This window comes from Tenrec ecaudatus, chromosome 7 (genome assembly GCF_050624435.1).
Source record: "Tenrec ecaudatus isolate mTenEca1 chromosome 7, mTenEca1.hap1, whole genome shotgun sequence".
Lineage (NCBI taxonomy): Eukaryota > Metazoa > Chordata > Mammalia > Afrosoricida > Tenrecidae > Tenrec > Tenrec ecaudatus.
The window spans coordinates 114,057,710-114,079,991 of NC_134536.1; the positions used below are offsets into that span (position 1 = coordinate 114,057,710).

Here is a 22,282-nt window from a genome sequence, read left to right on the forward strand (position 1 = left end):
CATAGTGTCAGACATAGCTCTTAGGTTTTCTTCAGCTTCTCTGATGATCTTATCAGATTTTTGTTTGCGTTTGTTAAAGTCTGCTTGGCTGTCCTTTAGGTCGCTGGTGTTGCTCCCTGCCTCCTTCTGTCAGTTGGCAAAGTCCATGAGTGGTTTTTGTTATCTCCTCCATGTGACTGATGGGAATGATGATGTGACGAAGTCCATGTGACTGGTTTTTGTTATCTCCTCCCTAAGTTCTTGCATTTCCCTTTGGTGTAAAGTTTTTATTTCCTCTATCATTTCATCTTTTTCTGTATTGTTTCCCTCATATCCTGTACGACTCCAAGCAGCATTCTGAAAATTTCTTTCTGTGGCAAATGTATGCTTGCTTCTTCTATGCACGTTATTAAGTTCAGGACATCTTCTGCCATTGGCTTTTGTTTTTCCTGTTGTTGTTTTTCCTTCCATTGAGGTCATTGCGGCTGATTGTTGTGTTGTATTATTTTACAGGAGCCAGGTGTCATTTTCCAGGGAGTCAAAGCGCACTGGCTCTCTCTAGGAGACTCATAGGAATGCTTCTTTGAACTGCCTGCAGTTAAATGCACTATGGAATGGACCTACTGCTTTATCCTCCTGTGGCTTCACTCTTTCCCTAGTCGACCAGTATTCTGTTATTTGGAGGGAAAGTTGGATGATCCTCTCAGAGGATGCTGTTTGGGACCCTCAAGGATGGTGCTATCCTGGGTGATGTCACAAGAAGCTGTGATGGTTTGACCCATGGCAGCTTGGGGCACCGCATCAGGAGTGTGAGGGTGCTTGCTGCAATGGGTGTGCCACATAGGCTGGTGTGTTGCCCACTTTGGTGTAGAATACCGCAAGTGATGGGCAGAATTTCCCTGGTCAGGTATATCACTGAGGAGTTGGGCAGAGCTGCCCGCAGCCTGTGGAATATTGGTGAATGTTGGTTGAGCTGTCTTATGCCGTGTGAGGCACTAAGGCATGTGGGAGGAAATTCCGTTGGTCATGTGGGACCACAGAGGATGGGTAGGAGCTACCATAGACAGAGAGGTAAGATTTCCCCCAAAGAAGGTGGGCAGGATTTCCCCAGCCACTGTTAAGCACTGCAGAGGGAGGGCAGATGGAATTTCCCCCAGGGAGGGCAGAGGAAAGTGGGCGGGATTTCCCCTGGAAGAAGTTGGGTGGCATTTTCCCCAGAAGAATTTGGGCACAATATCACCTGGTGGAGTGTGGGCAGGCTTTCCCCAGCCTTGGGTTACGCTGCAGAGGGTGGAGTTCTCCCAGCTGTGTGAAGGGCAGGCGTAAATGCCCGAGGCTAAGGGGAGTAGTCTGGAAGTTGGCAGTGGCATATGAGAGAAAAGGGAACAAAAAATAAAAATAAAACAAGCAAACCAAAACTAAGCCAGATGAGACTGTGGGGGGACAGATAGAAGGGAGGAAAACAAAAGTCACAATATAGCTGATCTCTGATCCTTGACCCTGGGGCTGGAGGGCTTTAAACCCTGCCCCGGGGTGGTAGCAAGCTGCGGCTGTGTCGATATAAAGTCCCTTCCCCGGCTCCAAAGGGTTCCGGCTCCAGTCAAGACAGTGGTGGAACTAAGGTCAAACCCTAATCGGCCTCCACTGTGGTAAGCCAAAAGCCCCAGCTCCTCAAAACCTGTGGATCTGTGTCTACTTATCTTTATGATGCGCCTCCTGCAACCCAGCAATGTGGATTTCCCTCTTAGTAACTCTCCTGGGCTGATTTCTGCAGTCTCTCTAGTATGTGTTACTCAGTCACCATCTTCCCAGAAGTCTCTTAGTTAGCATTTAATGAGAGCCTTTGAAGGCATATTCTCTAAGGCTGAGAACTGGTTCTAACAAAGCTCATATTCTTTCAGCATTTGTTTCTTGATTAAGATAAACTGGGAAAATAGATCAAGAATAGTGTTCAGCCAGCATAAAGAGACTGAAAATTACCTTCTTTCAATAATATAATCTTACATCCTCTTAATGCATAGTTATTCTTCAGTCAATGATTAAGAGTTGAAATAACATTTATACAAATAAAGCCCACATCACACAGGTCTTGCAAACAGTGCAACCCATTTCTGCATTAGTTTTCTATGCAGGCTCTGTACAGTATATGAGACAAAATATAGGATTGTAGAAGTTTATAGCGCACTAACTTTGTCAATGACTATATTTTGACTGTAACTTTTTAAAGGGCCTTTGTTTTACAAATATTGTTTTATTTTTTTAAAATGCTATGCAGTAGGAATATTATGGTTGTTACCTAAAGTTATCTGAAAATAACTTTTGAACCCTTATTTTCATTTTTATATTTAAATGTGAATAAAAGAACAAGTATTCTGACAAACCTGTTTCTCGTCAGTGTGATGTTCTTCCTCAGTCTTCAAGGAAATTGGTGAACTGGAGTTAGAATTACTGCACGTTGAGGCAAATGAATCTGGCGAGGAGTTGTTTGTTGCTCTCCACAGGGTGGTTGTTGACGTGGACATAGTCCCTCCACCCTTCAGCAGGGCCTCGGCCATACCCACCAGTTCTTCAAACTGGGTAACTGCCTGTGGTAGCACTAGAATGGCAAGAAAATGTAACATTTACAAAATACTGTTAATAATAGGTGTATATCCTCATACTTTTTATTAGGTATCTATGCATAAAAATGCATTGAAAAATACCCCCAAGTTTTTAACAATTGTCATCTTTAAAAACAGGCATCGTAGAAAGAATACTTTGACTGCATTTATTTTTATTATTAAATAACAATATTTAATAATTAGAGTAAATTAATTTAAAGCAATTGGTTATTGCATTTAACCTTAAATGCATTTTTAAAAACACTGCTGTTGAGTATATGCTGAATCATAGAGACTCTATAAGACAGCAGAGAACTGCTCCACAGGATTCCCAAGGCTGTACTTCTCCCTGGAAGCAGACATTGACGGTCTTTGTCCTGTGAGGAGCTGGTGGGTTCAAACCGCCAACCTTTCCATTAGCAGTGAGCAATTGATCAGTGTGCCACCATCCTGCCTTGTGCCCTCATATATGCACTGCTGTGTGTCAAAAAAGAATATTTTATAAAGTTGACTCCTTTTTTCACTAAAAATACCCATTGAAGGTGTTTAATCTCTTACTAGGAGACATGATTGATTCTGTCAATAATCACCTTCCAGAAGCTAACATTAAGTCAGCTTAAGTTTCAAGATAAAGACATTTCTTACAGATAAAAATAACATTTGTAAATAATTTGCCAATAATCAAATCCCACTTAATTAACATAAATTCACTGCCACAATTCAAATCTATATTTTTACATAACAAAATTAAGTTTTGTAATCAACCAAATTTTCTCATGGTTCCTTTTATTATTATTTTTTAATGGAAACTTACACATTCAAAGGTTTCATGTCTCCTTGTAAAATGGTCTTCTTTGGTGTTATATCTAGTTTGTTTCCTAAGGACAAATAACACTTTGTTGGAGTGGGCTGCGACCTTGGACACTATCTCATTCCACTCCGCACCCCGTGGTTGAGGACGCTGCCTCCTGGAGAGATGAAGGGGCTCCGACATTGTTTTTCTACTTCTCTGAAGCATATTCCTGAGCTGTAACCTTAAAATGACACTCAAACTGAGAGCTGAAAATAAGGCATCTTACAATCTGTCAAAACCAGTGTTGCTGATATGTTAACAGGGAAAAAAGAAAACCTACTCGAAGAGAAAATCTTCTTTCCGGTTCTTTCAAAAAATAGTTACTAAGTAAGCTTGGTGTACTTGTGGGCCAGTCAACAGTTATTTATTGAGCATTTAGTAGAATTCAAGGTTTATTTAGCTCTTAATCTGTGTCAGACACTATTCTGAGACCTTTACTAATGATTATCCATTTAATTTCTATTATATCTCTTGGAGCTAGGTAGTGATATTACCTTCAATCAACAGATGTGGGCAATTATGCAGTTAGAAGTTAAGAAACCTGCCCAGGGCCATCAAGTCAGTGAAAAGGTGAGCAGAGATCCAAGTTAGTACTGTCGGGTTCCCAAGTCCATGCTATAAATTACTATCATATGCAGCCTCTCACTACTCAGTAACCACTACGTTGGGTGCTAGGAATAATACTCAGCAAAAACAGATGTGGTCCACGACCTTTTGGTGCCGAGACTGTAATGGTGGAAGGATACATTATGCAAATAATCATGAAAAATTGTAAGTAAGGGCCACAATGGAGAGACTGAAGATGCTTGATGGAGCATGGTGTCACCGACTTCATGAATGACCTCCCCGAGGAGGTGAAGGCTGACCTGAAAGTTGAAGGCTAATCAGGAATTAAATAGCGGAAGGTCACGAGAGCGGCCTGGGGAATAGGAAATACAAGTTCTTGGTTTGAGGAGCTGGAAGAAAGAGAAAGGTAGAATTCCAAGAGGAAAGGGGACTGTCCTATAAAATGAGACTCTGAACATGTGTACAGGCTCCCCAGATTATGAATGAAATCTGTTCCTGCAAGTCTGGAGTTGATTTTCTGAGTAAATTGCAATAAATACCTACAGTTCTTATTTCACCTACTTTAGTGCAGGAAATTCTTGGGCCCTTTAGAAAATGAGGCAAACACTGGGGGCATGCAATGGAGCAGTGGGGGAAGCAGAGCAAAGAGATCCCGAGGGAGTATAAAGGATGGACTTTGGGGCCAGGATGTGGCACCCCACAAGTTTCATCTGGAAAACACTCCTAAAGGCCAACAAACAGACCTTGAACTACTGGCAATTTTTTTCCTTTTTTTGTTATCTTTTTGTTTTGTCTTTTCTTTCTTTCTTTTTAAAAATCTTTTTATAACCTTGTAAATTTTGAATGTTAGTGCCTTTTTTTGCCTATCAGCATGTTGATGTTGCTGCTGTTGAAGTTATGTTCTTATGTGCCACTTGGGCGCTGTCAAAGCCATCTGCATTTGTATGCACATATTACTATATCAGCAGGTCCACCTAGACAAGATAGGCTGGACAAACAATGAGAGACAAAAATAATGGGACCAACGGTCCCGGAGGGACATGAGAGCGTGGGAGGTAGGGGAAGGGAGGAGGTGTTGGCCAACACAGGGACAAGGAATCAACGAGTGGTTCAAAACCAGTGGAGGGAAGGGATGGGAGGACTGCTAGGGAGTGACCAAGGGCAAGGTAACTGAGAGGAATTACTGAAACCAGAATGAAGGCTGAACATGGCAGTGGGACAGGAGGAATGCGTAAGGAAATAGAGGAAAAGAGTAGGAGGCAAAGGCCATACAGAGAAGCCTAAATAGAGACATGTACATATGTAAATATATTTATGATTATGGGGGAAATAGACCTATGTGCATATATTTATAGGTTCAGTAGTAGGGTAGCAGGTGGACATTGAGCCTCCTCACACATACTTCCTCAATACAATAGGACTTTGCCCAGCTAACGGGTCATTCTATGATACCCACCTTCCCGACATGATCATTGAAGACAGACGTGTGTGTAAGCAAACCTGGTGAAGAAAGCTGATGGTGCCCGGCTATCAAAAAGATATAGCGTCTGGGGTCTTAAAGGCTTGAAGGCAAACAAGCGGCCATCTAGCTCGGAAGCAACAAATCCCACAGAGAAGAAGCACACAGCCTAAGCGAATACAAGGTGTTGAATGGACCAGGTAACAGACACCAAGGAACAAAAACAATCATTGTGTGATCACCTTCCTTACATAAACACTGAAGATGAATGTGTGCAGAAGCAAGTGTGGTGAAGAAGGCTGATGGTGCCTGGCTATTGAGAGATATAGCGTCTGGGGACTTAAAGGCTTGAAAGCAAACAAGCAGCCATCTAGCCCAGAAGCAACAAAGACCACACGGAAGCAGCACACCAACATGTGTGATCATGAAGGGCAGAGGAGACCAGGTCTCAAACAACAAAGTTGTGGCGGGGCGGGGGGATCACCTCACTGTGAATGAGGGGGAGTGCGTGATGGGGACCCACTGCCCATCTGTAGACAGCTGGACATCCCTTGCAGAGGGGTAGTGAAGAGGAGATGAGTCACTCAGGGTTCAGTGTAGCAACAATGAAACTCAAAACCTTCCTCTAGTTCTTGAACGCTTCCTCCCCTCCCAATTATCATGACCCCAATTCTACCTTGCGTACCTGGATGTACAGACCAGAGGATGTACAGTGGTGCAGTAGGGATCTGGAAACACAGGGAATCTGGGACGGATGAACCCCTCAGGACCAGTGGTGGGAATGGTGACACCGGGAGGGAAGGGGGGTATAGAAAAGGAGAACCAAACTTGGGGATCTATGTGTAACCTCCTCTCTGGAAGATGGGCAATGTTAAGGAGGGTGAGTGGAGACTCCAGGCAGTGTAAGATAAGATAAAATAATTATTTATAAACTATTAAGGGTGCAGGGGGAATGGGGGAGTAGGGAGGGCGGGGGAGGGAGAAAAAAGGAAACCAAGCTGATTCCAGGAACTCAAGTGGAAAGCGAATTGTGAGAATGACGAGGGCAACGAATGTATAAGGGTGCTTTGCTCAAATGATGTATGTATGGATTGTGATAAGAGTTGTATGATCCCCAATAAAAAGATTTATTAATTAAAAAAAAGAAAAAAAAAGAAAATGAGTTCCAAGCTGCCTGTGCAGCCAAGTGAAGGTGGCTGTGATGAAGAATTTATTGAAAGTAGAGGTTGGCTGAAAGGTTTGACACCATAAACCCAAACCTACTGCCATTGAGTTGATTCCGACTCAGAGCATCCCGACACGGGATTTCTGAGGCTGTCGATGTCCACAAGAATGCACTGCCTTTTCTTTCTCCCTCAGAGTGGCTGGTGGGTTTGACTTTCACTTTACAGTGAGCAGCTCTATGCTTAACAAGCAGCACCACCAGACTCCTGAGTCATCGCAAAGTGAGGTCGAATTTACATCGCATTACAGGACAACAAAGAGTTGCCTTTAGATTTGATGTTCTTAAACTGGAGACTGCCTATTTGCAAACCTTTTCCCCCTAATGATGAAAGTTACAATGGGTTCTTCTTGTCATTTCTATCTATGCATCTACACGCATGCACTTTCTTATACATAAGTAGGACCAAACTCTCTCTATATAAAGGAGTCTTTTCGGTAGAGCATTGGGCTGTTCACCACAAGTTTGGCATTTCAAACCCACCAGCTGCTCCAAGGGAGAAAGGTGAGACTGCTCTCATAAAGACCAAAAGACCCAGAAACTGTATGGAGCAGTTCTACTCTGTCCTATGGAGTCACTATGAGTTGGAATTAATGTGATAACAATGGGTTTCCTTTGGCTGTGATTATATATTCAAATATAAAAACGCTGGAATTAGAAAATCAAAAGGGAATAACATGCTCAGCATTTCTCTAGCAGAAAGAACTGAAGAAAAAATTCAAGCCTCCATTTGAAATACTGAAGGATTCTGTGGGCAAAATATTGAATGATACAGGAAACATCAAAAGGAAGTGGAAGGAACACACAGAATCACTGGATAACAAAGAATAGGTCAACATTCAACCATTTCAAGAGACAGCGTATGGTTAAGGGCACATGACACTGAAGACGGCCAAGCCGGACTGATGGCATTCGTGAAACACAAAGCCCCAGGAATTGGAATGCCAATGGAAATCTTTCAAAAAACTGATGTAGCACTGGAAGCGTTCACTAGTCTGTGCCAAGAAATTTAGAAGACTGTTGTTTGCCAACCGACTGGAAAAGATCGATACTTGGTTCTATTTCCAAAAAAAGTGGCCCAACAGAATTGGAAACTTATCTAACAATATCATTACTATCACATGCAAGTAAAATTGTGCTGAAGATAATTTGTAAATGATGGCAGCTGTACATCAACCAGGAGCTACCAGAAATTCAAGCCAAATTCAGAAGAGGACTTGTAACGAGGGGAGTCATTGCAGATGTTAGGTGGATACTGGAAAGCACTAGAAAGATGCTTATTTGTGTTTTATTGACCATCCATGAAAAAGCATTCTACTGTGTCTAACTATTGCAAAGAATGGGAATTCAAGCAGAACAAGGGAATACTGCATGATTTAAAATCGGGAAAGGTATGTGTTAGAGTTGTATCCTTTCATCAAACGTATTCAATCTATATGCTTAGGACTTTATTAGAAAGCTGTGGCATTAGGGTTGGAGAAAAGCTCTTTAATGCCCTGCAATAGTCAAATAACACCGCCTTGGTGACTGAAGTGTCAAGAGTCCTGAAGCACTTACTGAGGAAGATCAAAGGCTGTGGCCTTCAGTCTGAATCATAACTCAATGCTAGGAAAACAAAAATCCTCACAATCTGACCAATAAACTCATGATAAGGGAGATTAGATTGTAGTCAAGAATTTCATTTTACTTCCAACCACCATCGATGCTCATGGGAGCAGCAACCAAGAAATGAAAAGACACATTGCATTGGGCAAATGTGCTGCCCAAGACCCCTTGAACATGTTAAAGCAAATCTCGCATTGAGAACTAAGGTACGCCAGACCCACACCAAGGTGTTTTCAGTTGCCCCGTGTGCATGTGAGAGGTGGGCGATGAATAAGGAACACCTGTAAAGAACTGATGTATTTGAATTATAATGTCAACAAAGAATACTGAAAGTAACACAAACTAGAGAAGAAACCAATTTATCTTGGAAGAAGTACAGTCAGAATGTTCCTTAGAAGGGAGGATAGTAAGACTTAGTCTCACATACTTTGATATGTTATCAGGAGAGACCAGTCGATAGAGAAAGCTATCATGCTCAGTAAAAAGAGGAAGACCCTGAACAGGATGAACTGATATGGCGGCTGCAACAATGGGCTCAAACATAACAACTGCGGGCATGGACGCAGAGCATAGTCAGTGTTTCATTCTGTTGTGCACAGGGTCACTATGAGTCAGAATCGTTTTGACCGCAGATAACAACTGCATTGCACTGTGCTTCTTTTTCTAATTAAGAATAAGGTGGATATTTTTCTTGTTCTATTAAATATACCTGGAAGAGATTTTTTGGGGGGGCTTAATTTACATACAGGGAAAGACAAGATCTTTTGTGAGGTGAGAGGAGAATTTAAGTAGATGAAAAGGGATACGTTTGACATGAGACTGCACCTAGTTCCACACACTCTGTCAAGATGGAGAACTTTTCCATCTGCCCAGGAATTCCCCTCGGGTCCCTTTTCAGTCCATCCCTGGCTTTGCCTCCTGGCCTCTTGAGTCATAAATAGATTCCCATCTGTTCTAGTATTCCATAGATGGATTTGGACAGTATGTTTTCCTTCTTTGGGTAGGAAGGATGACTTTTTACTGCCTATTTTGAGATTCATACATTTTGTTTGGTACATCTAAAGTCATTCCTGAATCACATTCCATTTTATAGATATTACATAATTAATATACTCACCTGGCAGTGGTTTATTTTAGATGTGAAATTACTGTTTCGATGTTTTTCTAATATTCCAGTGCATTTTGTTCTAGAATTTATATGTCCCCATTTTCCTTTTGGAGGTTAGGTTCCTTCCAATTTTTGTTGGTTGCAAATAAAACTGACGAACTTCCTACCGCATGTCTTCATATGTATTGTTGATCAATACTATAAATTTCTTGAAAGCACTATAATGGGACCAGAATGCATAAGTGCTTTTAAGATTGATAATATGTTACTATGGAATTGCTCTCCAGAAAGTTTCTCCCATCTTTCTCTACAACTAACAATATAAGAAGTTAGCCAGTTTACGGCACCAACTGTAGCAGATGATTAGTCATTAATTGTAATCTTTATTAGCTTGATAGGTTAAAACCTGATTATAATTTAAATCGTAATTATTTGATAATTGTGAGTCTAAACATATATTTGTTTAATCATTATTTTAATTTCTTCTATAAACTGTCTTTGGAGGATAAGATAGTACTATTCTGTTTTATAAGAACGTAGTTTCTGTAAAGTGCTTAGAAGAGTAACTAGTGCATTTTAAGCACAATTTATGATCTATTGTGATTACCTCCTTTATACATATATTAAGTTTTAAATGTGGAAATATATATGTATGCTTATATAATTGCACACATATGTATGTATATATATTTACACATTAAACAAAACATTGTCTATTTCAACGGTTTTTACACGAACAAATCACTATTTCTTTCCGCATATTTCTATCACCACTCACTGAAGTTCTATGCCCTTTAAGTACTCCCCCTCTTCTCTCTTCTCCTAGTAATCACCACATACTGAGCACTTTTTTCCCCCGTTAACCTTTTATCTGTCATAAATTACTAGTATTTTGCCTGGAGTCTATAAATTTGATATTTTTTAAGTATGCATACATTTAAATTTTAATGAAAAGGATCTGTCTTTTCTTTAGAATGATCAGCGTCATTGAGGAGCATCTGACTCATGGCAATCTCATGTGTGTTAGGGTAGAACTGGGCTCCAAAGGGTTTTCACTGGCTGAGTTTTCTAAAGTAGATCAATAGGCCTTTCTTCTGAGACTGCTCTGGGTGGACTTGAAATGTCAACCTTTGGTTAGCAGCCAAGTTCATTTACTGCTTTTATCACCCTGGGTCTCGTTGCTTCATACTATCCATTTATTTTATGCTTAGTAAATAAATCATTATTCAGATCAGTTAAATACACCACCAAATATTTGGTGCAGTTTAACATATGTGTAAATTCCCCCCCCCCTCTGGATATAGATATTAGAGTTTTTAATAGAAAAATTGAAGCGCAAATGAAAACAACAAGCTCTTCTAAATCTATGCCACATTTCAGTCCAGTTGCGGCTGTTCCATTTTTGTCTCTACCCCTTTCCTCCTACCCCCAGGATGATCTGAAGCAAATCACAAACAGTACCTCATTTCATGTGTAACTATTTCAGCATATACTTCTAAGAGATAAAAATCATTTAGGATAGAATTATAATGCCATGTCTCAACCGGAAATAATTAACAAGAGTATGTTAAGATTATAAAAAAAAAACCAACCCTAGCCCATGCTCAAATTCCTCTGTCTCTGTCTCTCGCTCTTTTTATTTTAACACTGCTTCAATCAGGGAAATACATTCTAATTAGTTGCATTCCTTTACCTTTCTTATAAATGATCATTCTCCCTCTCTTAGTTTTTTCCCTTGTAATCTAGTGGTTAAGGAAACTGGGTCACTTTCCTGCAGGGTTCCTCATTGCACCCCTAAGGTATTAAACATGTCTCCCCCGCTCTTTGTGTTTCCAATAAAAGCTTGATCAGAGCCATGCAGTGTTTTAAATTTCATCAAGAGCCATTTAGCTTTTTTGTGATAGTATAATTCCAATGATAATAACAGATTCGTTTTATTATGTCATAAAGAATGTCATTTATTATATATTGTCATTGTAATTAGAATGCTATCATTGGTGGCATTGTGGCACATTGTCATATTTACTCTGTCACAAAGGCACACCTTTGGCTTTGAGGCGATTCTGACTCATACTGACCCCACAGGACAGGGCCAAACTGCTCTGTGGGGTTTCTGATGCGCTACAGCTTGACAGAAGCAGACTGCCACATGCTTTCCCTGCGGATCGCCTCCAAACTCTGTGCCACGGAGTCCTTTCCAACTCACAGTGACACCAGAAGACAGAGTAAAAACTGTCCCCCTGGGCTTCTGAGGCTGTACCTCTGCAGGAATAGAAAGCTCCCTCTTCCTCCTTTGGAGTGGCTGATGGTTTTGAACGGCTGACCTTGTGGGTAGTGGCCAAGTCTTAACCCACTATGTCACCAGCGCTCCTGTCCATCAGCTGGTGGGGCAAAATAAAGGTATTCTAATTTGTCTTTTACCCAGTTACTGGCTGGAATTCTCCTACAAAGGGAACTTTCTTCTCATCAGCACTGGCCCTGCATCAGTAACCGCACAGACAGCCCATTCCCAAGTGGGGTATAGCCACAGGGAGCGATGTTAGGAACTGTAGCACGCATAAACAGCACCTAGCTCAAGCCAAACTGAAGGGCGCTTCGGTTTCAGAAATGCATTGTAGCATTTCTTTTGTAACTTCGTCTTCCTCTTCTCTTTTGCAGAATCTGTCTTTAAGTGAATATTAGTGGAATAGTGATTCGCCTGCAATCTGAAAGGCCGGCAGTTCAAAACCACCAGCAGCTCTGCAGGAGAAGACTGGGCTTTCTACTCCAGCAAACAGTTTTAGTCTCGAAAACCCAGAGGGGGTCTCGATGAGACAGCATTGATTCAATGCCAGAGTTTGGTTTGGGTTTTATAGTCTTTAGATACTAGACTTCCCTGCATTGTCTCTGCTTCTGCTGAATTATTATTCTTATGTGTTTCTTGCTTTGAACAGTTTTTCATGTGAAAAGATTTTCTGGAATGGTCACACACACACACACACACACACACACGCACACCTTCTCCAGCTGTGTCCAGTGTGGCTAATGAGTTCACCAACTTTGGTTCAAGAAAAGAAGACCTGTGGCTTCTGACTGCAGGCTGCATAGGAGAGGTGTGTTTGTGAGTTTGTGCGTTGAAAGAGACCTTATGGAGGTTTCTCAAGGAACCCCCGTTTTCAGCACTGCCAACAGCACCCCGATCGCCTTGCCCATGTGCAGTTCCAGAATCTGCTAGTAGCTCTGAGGAGCCACGTGGTTTTCTTCTTCGTTGCTGTGCCTGTACTCCTTCTCCACTCCATCACAGACTCTGGGCTGCCAACTTTCTCCAGATGAACTCAGTCACCACCCACCCGTCTGTCTGTCAGTTTCTAACGTTTACTGGCAGCTGCCTCCACTTCCTAGTGCCGCCGTCACAAAATACCACACAACGTGCGGCTCTGAAGAAGTGAAATCGAATTTCTCACATGTCTGTAAGCTGAAGTCCAAGTGGTGTCCGCTGTTGTGACTGCTGCCGACGGCTCTGAAAGCAGCCAGGGAATCGGGCAAACTGAGGCGGGAGACCATGGAGGCTGTGCACGGATTGCACAGAACAGCCGCAACTGTGCAGTCATCGGGACTGGGAGAAAGAGCCACGGGCAGCTTCTCTCTCCCGGCCCTCTGCAAGTCGGAGGTATACAGCATCTCACCCACAAACAAGCTCACATGCACTGCAGCTTCAGCTACAAAATAGCATAGGGTCACCGAAAGCAACTGAGGGTAAAAAAGTTAGTTAAAAATCGACCAGAATTTGGACCAAATAGCTAATACTGCAAGGCACACTCCCCCCCTCAAATGGAGAAGAAATGCTTCCAAGAGAAGATGTATATGCACATGTGGGCAGTGCGGAAGGTGTCTCCTGGAAGGAGCCTGGGGTCTCCAGCTCGTGGGAGGGAAGAGGAATGACCAGATGTGAGGAGGCTCCTGGAAATGAGAAGGGTTGGGGCCGTCAAGGTGGGGTTTCCCTGGTAATCAGAGAGCCACCACCGCTTTGGCTCCCCGCTGCAAGTGCCTTCACCATGTGGTCCTTTGAGGAGAACCGAGGACACATGGTCTGGATGTGGTGCACAGTAGGTTCAACAAAAGACCCGCCATGCATGGTCACAGTCATGACCAGATACAATGGAGCAGCGGAGACCCTGAGGGGTAACACAAAGGAGCTCCATGCTCAACGGGAGAGGCTCCGTTCCTCACAGGCTTGGGCTTGTGGGTAAATGGAGCGTCAGGTTTCCAAGATTCCATACTGCTCTCTAACTGCACACTCTAGCAGATGTGACCGTCTGTCCACAATTCAGCAATAAGCACTCAGAAACGGGGCTGTTGTTCTTCCTTCCTTCCTTTCAAGCACAAGCACTATGCAGGACTAAGAATACCACAGCAGCTGTGTTGTCCTGGTATGAACAAAGGCCCTGGAACCCAGAAGGAAGGGAAGGGTGCCATGCTGGAGAGCATACAAGAGTCGATGTGTGCCGGGCTGTGCGGTGGCACGCTGTACAGCTCAGCAGCCCCTCTGTGAAAGGCATGCCATATTCGCCTTCATATGAGCCAGCTTCTCTGATCATCTGCTCCACGAATCCATACAGAGTCACTATGTATGGAGAGAGGATACAACTCTGATGCACACCTTCTCTGATTTTAAACCACACAGTATTCCCTTGTTCTGTGCCCACAATTATCTTTTTTTTAGAAAAAAATCATTTTATTGGGGGCTCGTACAACTCTTATCACAATCCATATGTCCATCCAGTGTATGTCAAACACATTTGTACACTTGTTGCAGAATCGCCTCTGGATCCATGTGCCAGTTCTGCATGAGCACATGAAGTGTTCTGGAATTCCCATTCTTCTCCAGGCTCTCCATAGTTTGTCATGATCCATAGTCAAATGCCTTTACATAGTCAATAAAACATAAGCAAACATCTTTCTGGTATTCTCTGCTTTCAGCCAAGATTTATCTGCCATCTTTAATGATATCCCTGGGCTGCTAACTTCACTGTCAGCAATTCAAAACTACCAACCCTTCTGGGGGAGAAAGATGAGGCTTTCCAGTTTCAGGATGTAGAGTCCAGGAGGCCCACAGGACCAGTTACCATTGGTCCTATGGGTTGATCTGAGTCAGAATCAACTCGAGGACAGGGAGTGAGTTAACCCTCACAGCTACAAGGAACTGTCTTCTTACACTCATGTTGTGTTTACGGAAGGAAATGCAAGCTGGTGGTGAGGGCAACAGTAAAAGGACAAGGACAAGGTTGTGTAGCCAGAAGGCAGAACTGGAATTGACACCAAACACTGTGACTCCAACATCTATTATTGACCTGAAAGGTGTAACTACGTCATAAACTGGCTTTTCACCTTCCTCTAAATTTGGAACAGGCAGGAACTATATGACTTTTGAAAATCTCACAAACCTCACTAGGAAAAAATAGTTACACATCTTACTCCCTTTAACCTGTGGCCATTTCTATTCAAACTGTCACACCTCCAGTATTCTTAAGGAAGCACACGATCCATTACTCTGTCCGTTCACCCATCGCTATGTTCTGCCTGTCTCCTCTCAGCTCTGCTTCCAAAGTCACGTGGAATTGCCCTCTTTATTTCCAAAGTAACCCCCCGCCCCTGCCCCCCTCCAGCTGCCATAGTCCTGATCTAGATGACTGCAGCCACCCCCTTGGTACTGCTTTGTGGGAAACAGAAGTTCTCCCAAGTTGTCTCCCCCAAACCTATGCCAAACTTAGCTTGCAAATGACTATACACTTGCTGGTCATCAGGAGTAAATCAGGGGTCATTCTCCCTAAGAGCTATCAGCCATCTAGACCAAGTAGACACCACTGTTTATCCCACAACACGTAGGGCTCACTCTCTTCTGATAAGGATATTAGTTATCTGCTTCCTTATAGGAGTCGCCAGAGAGGTCAAACCCGCCCAAGGATGACCAAGGTTAGGGTGCCATCATGAATCTAGGGTCTGCCCATCTTGTCACATATATACCCCTAGACCTTCCCATTCCTACAGGCACACCCCTAGCTCATCCCCTTCCTGTCACGCTTATGCCTGTCATACATCCCCTTCCTAAGATGTGCATGCCTATTGCACTGTCCCTTCTTGTGACGTCTGGTTACCTATAATTATGTCCCCCTAAGGAGAGATAACCCTTGGTTAGCAATAAAGAGGGGGCTCTCGTACGCTCGCTCCCAAGGCTCTCTCCTGCTCTTGTGGCCGGGCTCCCCCCATGAGGACCACCAAGTGGGGCTGAGGTGAGCATGCTTCCATGAATTGTGTCTGACTCCATGCTTCTGAGCTCTCCTCTATCGCTGTACAATTGCGCCTACTGGGCCTGTGATGATTTGTTGGGGACCCTCTTTGGCCCACACTGCTTTCCCACTTGTACCCATCCTTCACACAGCAGCCAGGAAGGTCATTTTTCAAAATGTTCTAAGTATTTACTGTTTTTCAACAGAATGCTGCTCAACATAAGGCACTAGTGCTAATAGTTCATGGTCCCTAACTACAAATGGAAAGTGTCGTTTTGAGAAATCGCCATTTCAACACGATGTAAGGGGATTACACAAAAGGCATTAAGCCAAGGGTTTTCTAATGACCTCGGGGTGATCTTTCTCCTTCATGGGTGTTATGAAATCACAGAACCCCTGATTGAATGAAAACACCAACGTGTGAAACTATTCTTTTTAAACCTATCCTCAATCTAGGCCAGTGTTCCTCTGGGTGGTGCTGGAATGAGTCAGGGGCTGTAAAAGCAGATACATATCCTTTCTTCCATCGTAGGGGCTGCAGTACAAAAGTTCGAATTGAGTAATATGCTTTTCTGAGGAAAGTAAGAGCTGTGAAGGCTCCACGCTCCTGACAGTGGTCTCCTCCTCTCTTCCCAGCCCTTCTTTGGGGGCCACTGGGCTCCTCCATTGGCACCGCATCCAAACGGCACTCTGGGCATCCTTGAGGGGCTCCAACCAGGTTTCTTTGTAAATTGTCTTTGAGTAAAAATTGGTCTAAATGGGGCAAGATGAGGGCTGAAGGGTGGATGATGGAGGTAAGGTTTTCCAACGAAATTTTCATAGGATGACTCTTTCTACCCTTGAAGATCGAGCAGAGGCCTTGTTGTGATGGAAACAAATTCCCCGAGGTACTTTCCTGACCTTATTCTTGCCAAAGAAGTGGTTTTTTTGTTTTGTGTTTTAAATCTTTATAATAATCTCCCGTAAAGTTCCTTTGTCTTTTTAGAAAATCTGTCAAGACTACCCCCTTTGGAATCCCAGGAAACATTCTCAGTACTCTTCTGAGCTGCCTGCTGCCTGGAACTAACTGGCCCAGATGATCCTCTGAGAAGTCACTGTTTTTTGTTTTAATTTTAACAATTTATTGGGGCTCATACAATTCTTTTCACAGTTCATATATATACCTACATCAATTGTATAAAGCACATCTGTACAGTCTTTGCCCTAATCATTTTTTTCTCTTTTCTTCTTTTACATTTTATTAGGGACTCATACAACTCTTACCACAATCCATACATATACATACATCAATTGTATAAAGCACATCCATACATTCCCTGCCCCAATCATTCTCAAGGCATTTGCTCTCCACTTAAGCCCCTTGCATCAGGTCCTCTTTTTTTCCCCCTCCTCCCTCCCCCTTCCCCCCTCCCTCATATGCCCTTGGTAATTTATACATCGTGAAGTCACTGTTAAGATTGGAGGTTTTGTCTCCCACCCCCTTGAAGGTACCCCAATGAGACGGAACAAGTATACGACTGAGTGCCCTTGTCTGCAGCCACCCGCTGATTACAGAGGCAGGTTTAAACATGTTTTGCGTGGACTAAAGCTGGGCATGAATGTGCTCAGATATGTCCAAGGGGGAGGTTGGAGAACAGCAGGCTCCCACTTGAAAGCCACAGTTCAGTCTTTTCCTTTTGTGAAGGCACCCTCAGAAGGCGAAGGCAAGTATGTTACCAAGAGAGCTCGCCTGAAACAATCCGCTGACTGCAGAGGCGTGTTTAACCAGATTTTGTTAGAATAAACCCAGGCATGTCTGGCTTGGAATGATCATTGCAGTGTTTTCTGCTTGCCCTCCCCTAGGTGCCCAAAGGCTTGAGTTGATTTTTCAGAACCACTCCTCACAACACACAAACTAAAACACAACACAGGGATTGGCTCGTCTCCTTGAGTCCATAGCGGATCACAGTCAGTCCCGTTTCTAGAGCTTTCCCCAGCAGAGAAGAATGAGGGGAGCACAAACCCGGCGTCTTAACTTACTTGCTCCGCCTTACTCCCGATTCCTCTCTGAGCTCTAGCACAGGCAGTGGTCTGGATTAAATGCTCAATAAATGTCTGTTGAACATTATTGGGGGGAGCACAACATTACTATTCTATTGGAAAAATCTAAAATGTTCTAGGCAATAAAGTAGCTGCTTTAAGAGTGTTCCCATAGGTCAACCAAGTAATCGGGTGGTTTTCTCAAAATGTGATCTTTGAGTTTACCGAAAGTGCTGAATTTCTTTTTCACACTCGACAGCTGATTTGAAATACTTTCCACTCATCACAGATCTCCCCTTCCAGGAGCATGGAGACATTCCTCAGCGCTTACCTTGAAGCATAACCAAAGACTGTCGAAGGCGGCTGTTTTCCTTCCGGGTGTTTGCTAATTTTTGTTGTAGGCTTTTGATTTGGGCGCACAGCTCCTCCTTCGACAGCTCTGCGAGCGGGGCTTCGTCCTCACTGGAGCTCTCCCCTGGCAGAAAGGCATTTCCCGAAAACGGATTTCTCTGAAAAACAAGGGGCACAACAAAGGAAGCTTCGGGGTAATTCCACGTTCTGCACGCTGTATGGACTTAACCAGAGCAACAAAGGCCTGTCCTCTCAGGCACTTCCTGCGCCAGGAGAAGAACCCCAGACCCTAACTGACAATATAAACCATCAGGCAGTGCATGGTTTAAAACGCACCGTGTGATGTGGCAGGGCAGACGTGACCTGTAGTGAGCAATGTGGGAGTGCAGACTATGTGCAGAATGATGGAGCCTCTGGGGAGATGCTACATTTTCTTATCTGTGTTTGTATCATATTTTATTTTGTTAAGTTATTTATTTTATTATTTAAAGTAATTTTATTTGAGGCTCTTACAGATATATAAATCCATAAATCAATTATATCAAGCAAACTTGTACATATATTGCCAGCGTCATTTTCAAAACACTATCTACTTGAGCCCTTACTATCAGCTCCTCTTTTTTCCCTCCTACCTCCACCCTCCTTCCTTCATGAGTCCCCTTCACCAACATCTCTGTTATTTCTCTAGGGGGAGGGGAGTTATACATCCATCATTGTGATTGGTTCCCCCTTTTTCCTCCTTCCTCCAGCTCCAGCCTCTCCCTACCCTTATGGTGTCATTATTCCCATTGCTGTTTCTGAGCGGTTCATCTTCCTTGGCTTCCATGTGGCTGTAACAGCTCCATATCATATTTTAATAGACTCTTAATAAGAATATCTTCAGAAGTGAATTGTTATTTCCTTCAAAATTTCCAGTGCTTCCACCCTAATCATTTTGTCCTCATGTTTAATCTCTATAGTGAGAATAGTTATCTTTAGAGTAACAAAAAGATAAGGCAGAATCTTTATGGTACCAAGTCATAAAATGTTGTTGAATGACATCAGAGAAAATCTGAATCAATGGAGAAAGAGCCTATGTTTAGAGATAAGAAGTCTTAATCTAAAAAATATTAACTACCATATTAGCCTGCAATCCTACTCCTAGCTACACAGCCTAGGGATATAGCAGGTGACATGAGCAGGCATGCACATCTAAGCTCATCAAAGCCCTGTGTGCAACAGCAAAACGATGGAAACAACCAAAGTGCCCGTCAACGGATGAATGAATAAGCCAAATACACTAAATGGAAGGCCCTCTGCCATCAAAGAAAATGAATCCCGGAAACATCTTACAGCACGGATGACCCTGGAGGAGATCGTGTTGAGAGAGGGCAATCACAAAAAGACACATATTGAGAAAGATAGGGCAACATACAGAGACCAATGTTCATCGGTGCTTACCAAGGATGGGGCGAGGGGTAATAGTCATTCACCGCCATTGAGGCAATGCCAACTCGCAGTGACCTGTGGGATTCTGAGACTGCATCATTACAGGAGGGGAAAGCCTCATCTTTCTCCCGAAGACCAGCTGGTGGTTGTGCACGACTGACCTTGCCGTTGCAGCCCAACTCAACTCTCGCGATGTCCCCAGGGCTCCACGTACAGAGAAGAGAGGGGAGCCATCCTTAGTTAGTGCGCCTTTGTGGTGATGGGGAAGTGGCCCCACATGAGGGTGGCGTTCTCACAGATGGACTGATATAATCGATACCAAGGAGTTGTGCACAAGAAAAAGGATAAACCCGCAAGTGTTATGGGAGATGTAATTTTTCAGCAAGAGCCACAAACAAGAAAAGGTGAGGGTTTGTGTTCTCGGTCATAACATAAAGCTTCAGGCCCCAGTCTGGGCGACGATCCACTCAATTGGCATAACACTGCTTAAAATGTACGTTCTTCCTGCCAGTAGGGTGAGTAGCAAGAGCAGTCGAGTAAGACAGAACTCTGAGCTTCATTAGTCTGGAGCAAACTTGAAACAAGAAAACCCGAGGCAGAGAAGGAGCCAGACCCGAGGACCAACTGGCTCCATGAATTACGGTCTCTGTGACCTTGATACCAGAAGAACTAGCCAAAGACAAAACAGACAAATCCTGGCAGAAAGGGCGCAAAAAGAACCTCACATTCTTAAAGCACGAACTGGACCAGCAGAGGTTGGAGGAGTCAAGAGAACTGTCCTGATTTACTTTACAAAGTGTGCATCACAACTATCCCTTGTTTATCGTGTTAAAGCAAGTAACAGTGCACTTCAGAACATAAAAATGTGTTATTTTACAAAAATTATGTAGTATAGACAATAGCTGTTCTAATGAATACAGGAGAAAGCTGGGAAAGAGGGAATTTCAATAGGGGAAGAAAAAAAAACCCAGCTAGCACAGAAATAACAAGAAGATTGACACATGTGATGCTTTTGTCTAGGAACTATTGAATAGGAATGGGTTTTGTTGTGCATATTTTCACCCAAAATGAAACAAAATACCAATAAAACAAGGGAAACAGCTCAAATTAAAAACAGGCAAAAGACTTGAAAAGGTAGTTCATGAAAGACACATAGCTGATCAGTAGCATGGGAAGATGCTCAATGTCATTCTCTACTCTCCTCTACAGACGTAAACGTAGACAGGACCCCATGTTAGTCATTACGTACATGCGCAGATACACACAGTTTACTGCAACTCGTGCACAACCCATAACTGTCAGAAGAGAAAGGCACTCTGCAGGGTGCTCAGTGGGTGACTCTACAGGGTGCTCAGTGGGTGACTCTACAGGGTGCTCAGTGGGTGACTCTGCAGGGTACTCAGTGGGTGACTCTGCAGGGTGCTCAGTGGGTGACTTTTCCAGATAGCTAAACCTTTTGTTCCTGAGGCATTTCCGGGTGGGTTTGAGGCACCAACCTTCCATGTAGTAGCCAAGAGCGTAACTGTTTGTGTCCCCCAGGGGCTCCAATATCTAGCTACACCAAAAGCACTGCCATTGAGCTGACTCTGATTCCCAGTGAGCCAGTGTAGAGTAGAATTGTGCCAATAGAAGGTTTCATTCTTCTCCGGTGGAGCAGTGGAAGTTTCAGACCCCTGACCTTATGGTTACCAACTAGTAACTCACCACACCACAAAAGCTCCCTCACACGCGTACACAACAAAAGACTCCAGATTCACTGCTGCCGAGTAGGAGTTGAATGTGCTGTTAACTCAACTTATTGAGCATTCAAGTCTTTTGGAAAATTAGAGACAATAATAACCAGAGGAAGAGCAAGAACTGATCAATTACTAAAGGCATGATGGGATTATGGCAGTGCTAGATAAAGAAATTATAGTAAGGGAACAGAAAACCAACCTGTCCTTTACCCAAGCCACCCTTTGAATTCTCTGAGTCCATTGTCTCTGTTCTTTTTCTCTTTCCTCTTCTAGAAACTTCTGTGTTGGCAATGTCCTCTGTTTGGAAGATCTTCTGCATTTTCTCAAACAGTTGTCAAGGGCCTTTGGAAATATCCATGCAGGCGATGCTATCCTGGAAGTAACCCGAAGGTTAATATATTTTCTCTTTAAAAAAATACACTCATTAAAATTACACATAATAAGATATTTAAGACTATATTTGATAAGAGTACTAACCAGTCATACAAACTACTTTCAGCAAATGCTTCTTTATCTTTATTTACCCCACTTAGCAATTTACTGCCCATTTTTTTTATTTTAACAATTTATTGGGGCTCATACAATTCTTTTCACAGTTCATACATATACATACATCAATTGTATAAAGCACATCTGTACAGTCTTTGCCCTAATCATTTTTTTCTCTTTTCTTCTTTTACATTTTATTAGGGACTCATACAACTCTTATCACCATCCATACATATACATACATCAATTGTATAAAGCACATCCATACATTCCCTGCCCCAATCATTCTCAAGGCATTTGCTCTCCACTTAAGCCCCTTGCATCAGGTCCTCTTTTTTTCCCCCCTCCCTCCCCATTCCCCCCTCCCTCATATGCCCTTGGTAATTTATACATTGTTATTTTTATTTTGTCATATCTTGTTACTGCCCATTTTTATTTGTTTCTAAAGTATTTCAATTTCCTAATCATGGTGAGGACATTCGTGTATCCATACAGGGATTTACAGTGAGTTGCTACTTACAAAATCAAATAGTGCAAACATTTTCCATCTTTACAATTTTTTTCTTTTCAACCAGTTGTGAGGTGTCTAAAAAAGAAAAC

General features: G+C 42.9%; 1 protein-coding gene across 1 annotated transcript in view; it reads right to left on the reverse strand.

Moving 5' to 3' along the window:
* BEND6 (BEN domain containing 6) overlaps positions 1–22,282 on the reverse strand; it is a 62,092-nt gene that overhangs the window by 23,091 nt on the left and 16,719 nt on the right. Inside the window, exons 2-5 of the mRNA XM_075554048.1 lie at positions 22,203–22,268; positions 21,393–21,566; positions 18,010–18,187; positions 2,361–2,575 (exon numbers count right to left, since the gene is read on the reverse strand). Coding sequence (XP_075410163.1) covers positions 2,361–2,575; positions 18,010–18,187; positions 21,393–21,512 — 513 coding nt within the window. The 5' untranslated portion in view covers positions 21,513–21,566; positions 22,203–22,268. The remainder of the gene's footprint in view (positions 1–2,360; positions 2,576–18,009; positions 18,188–21,392; positions 21,567–22,202; positions 22,269–22,282) is intronic.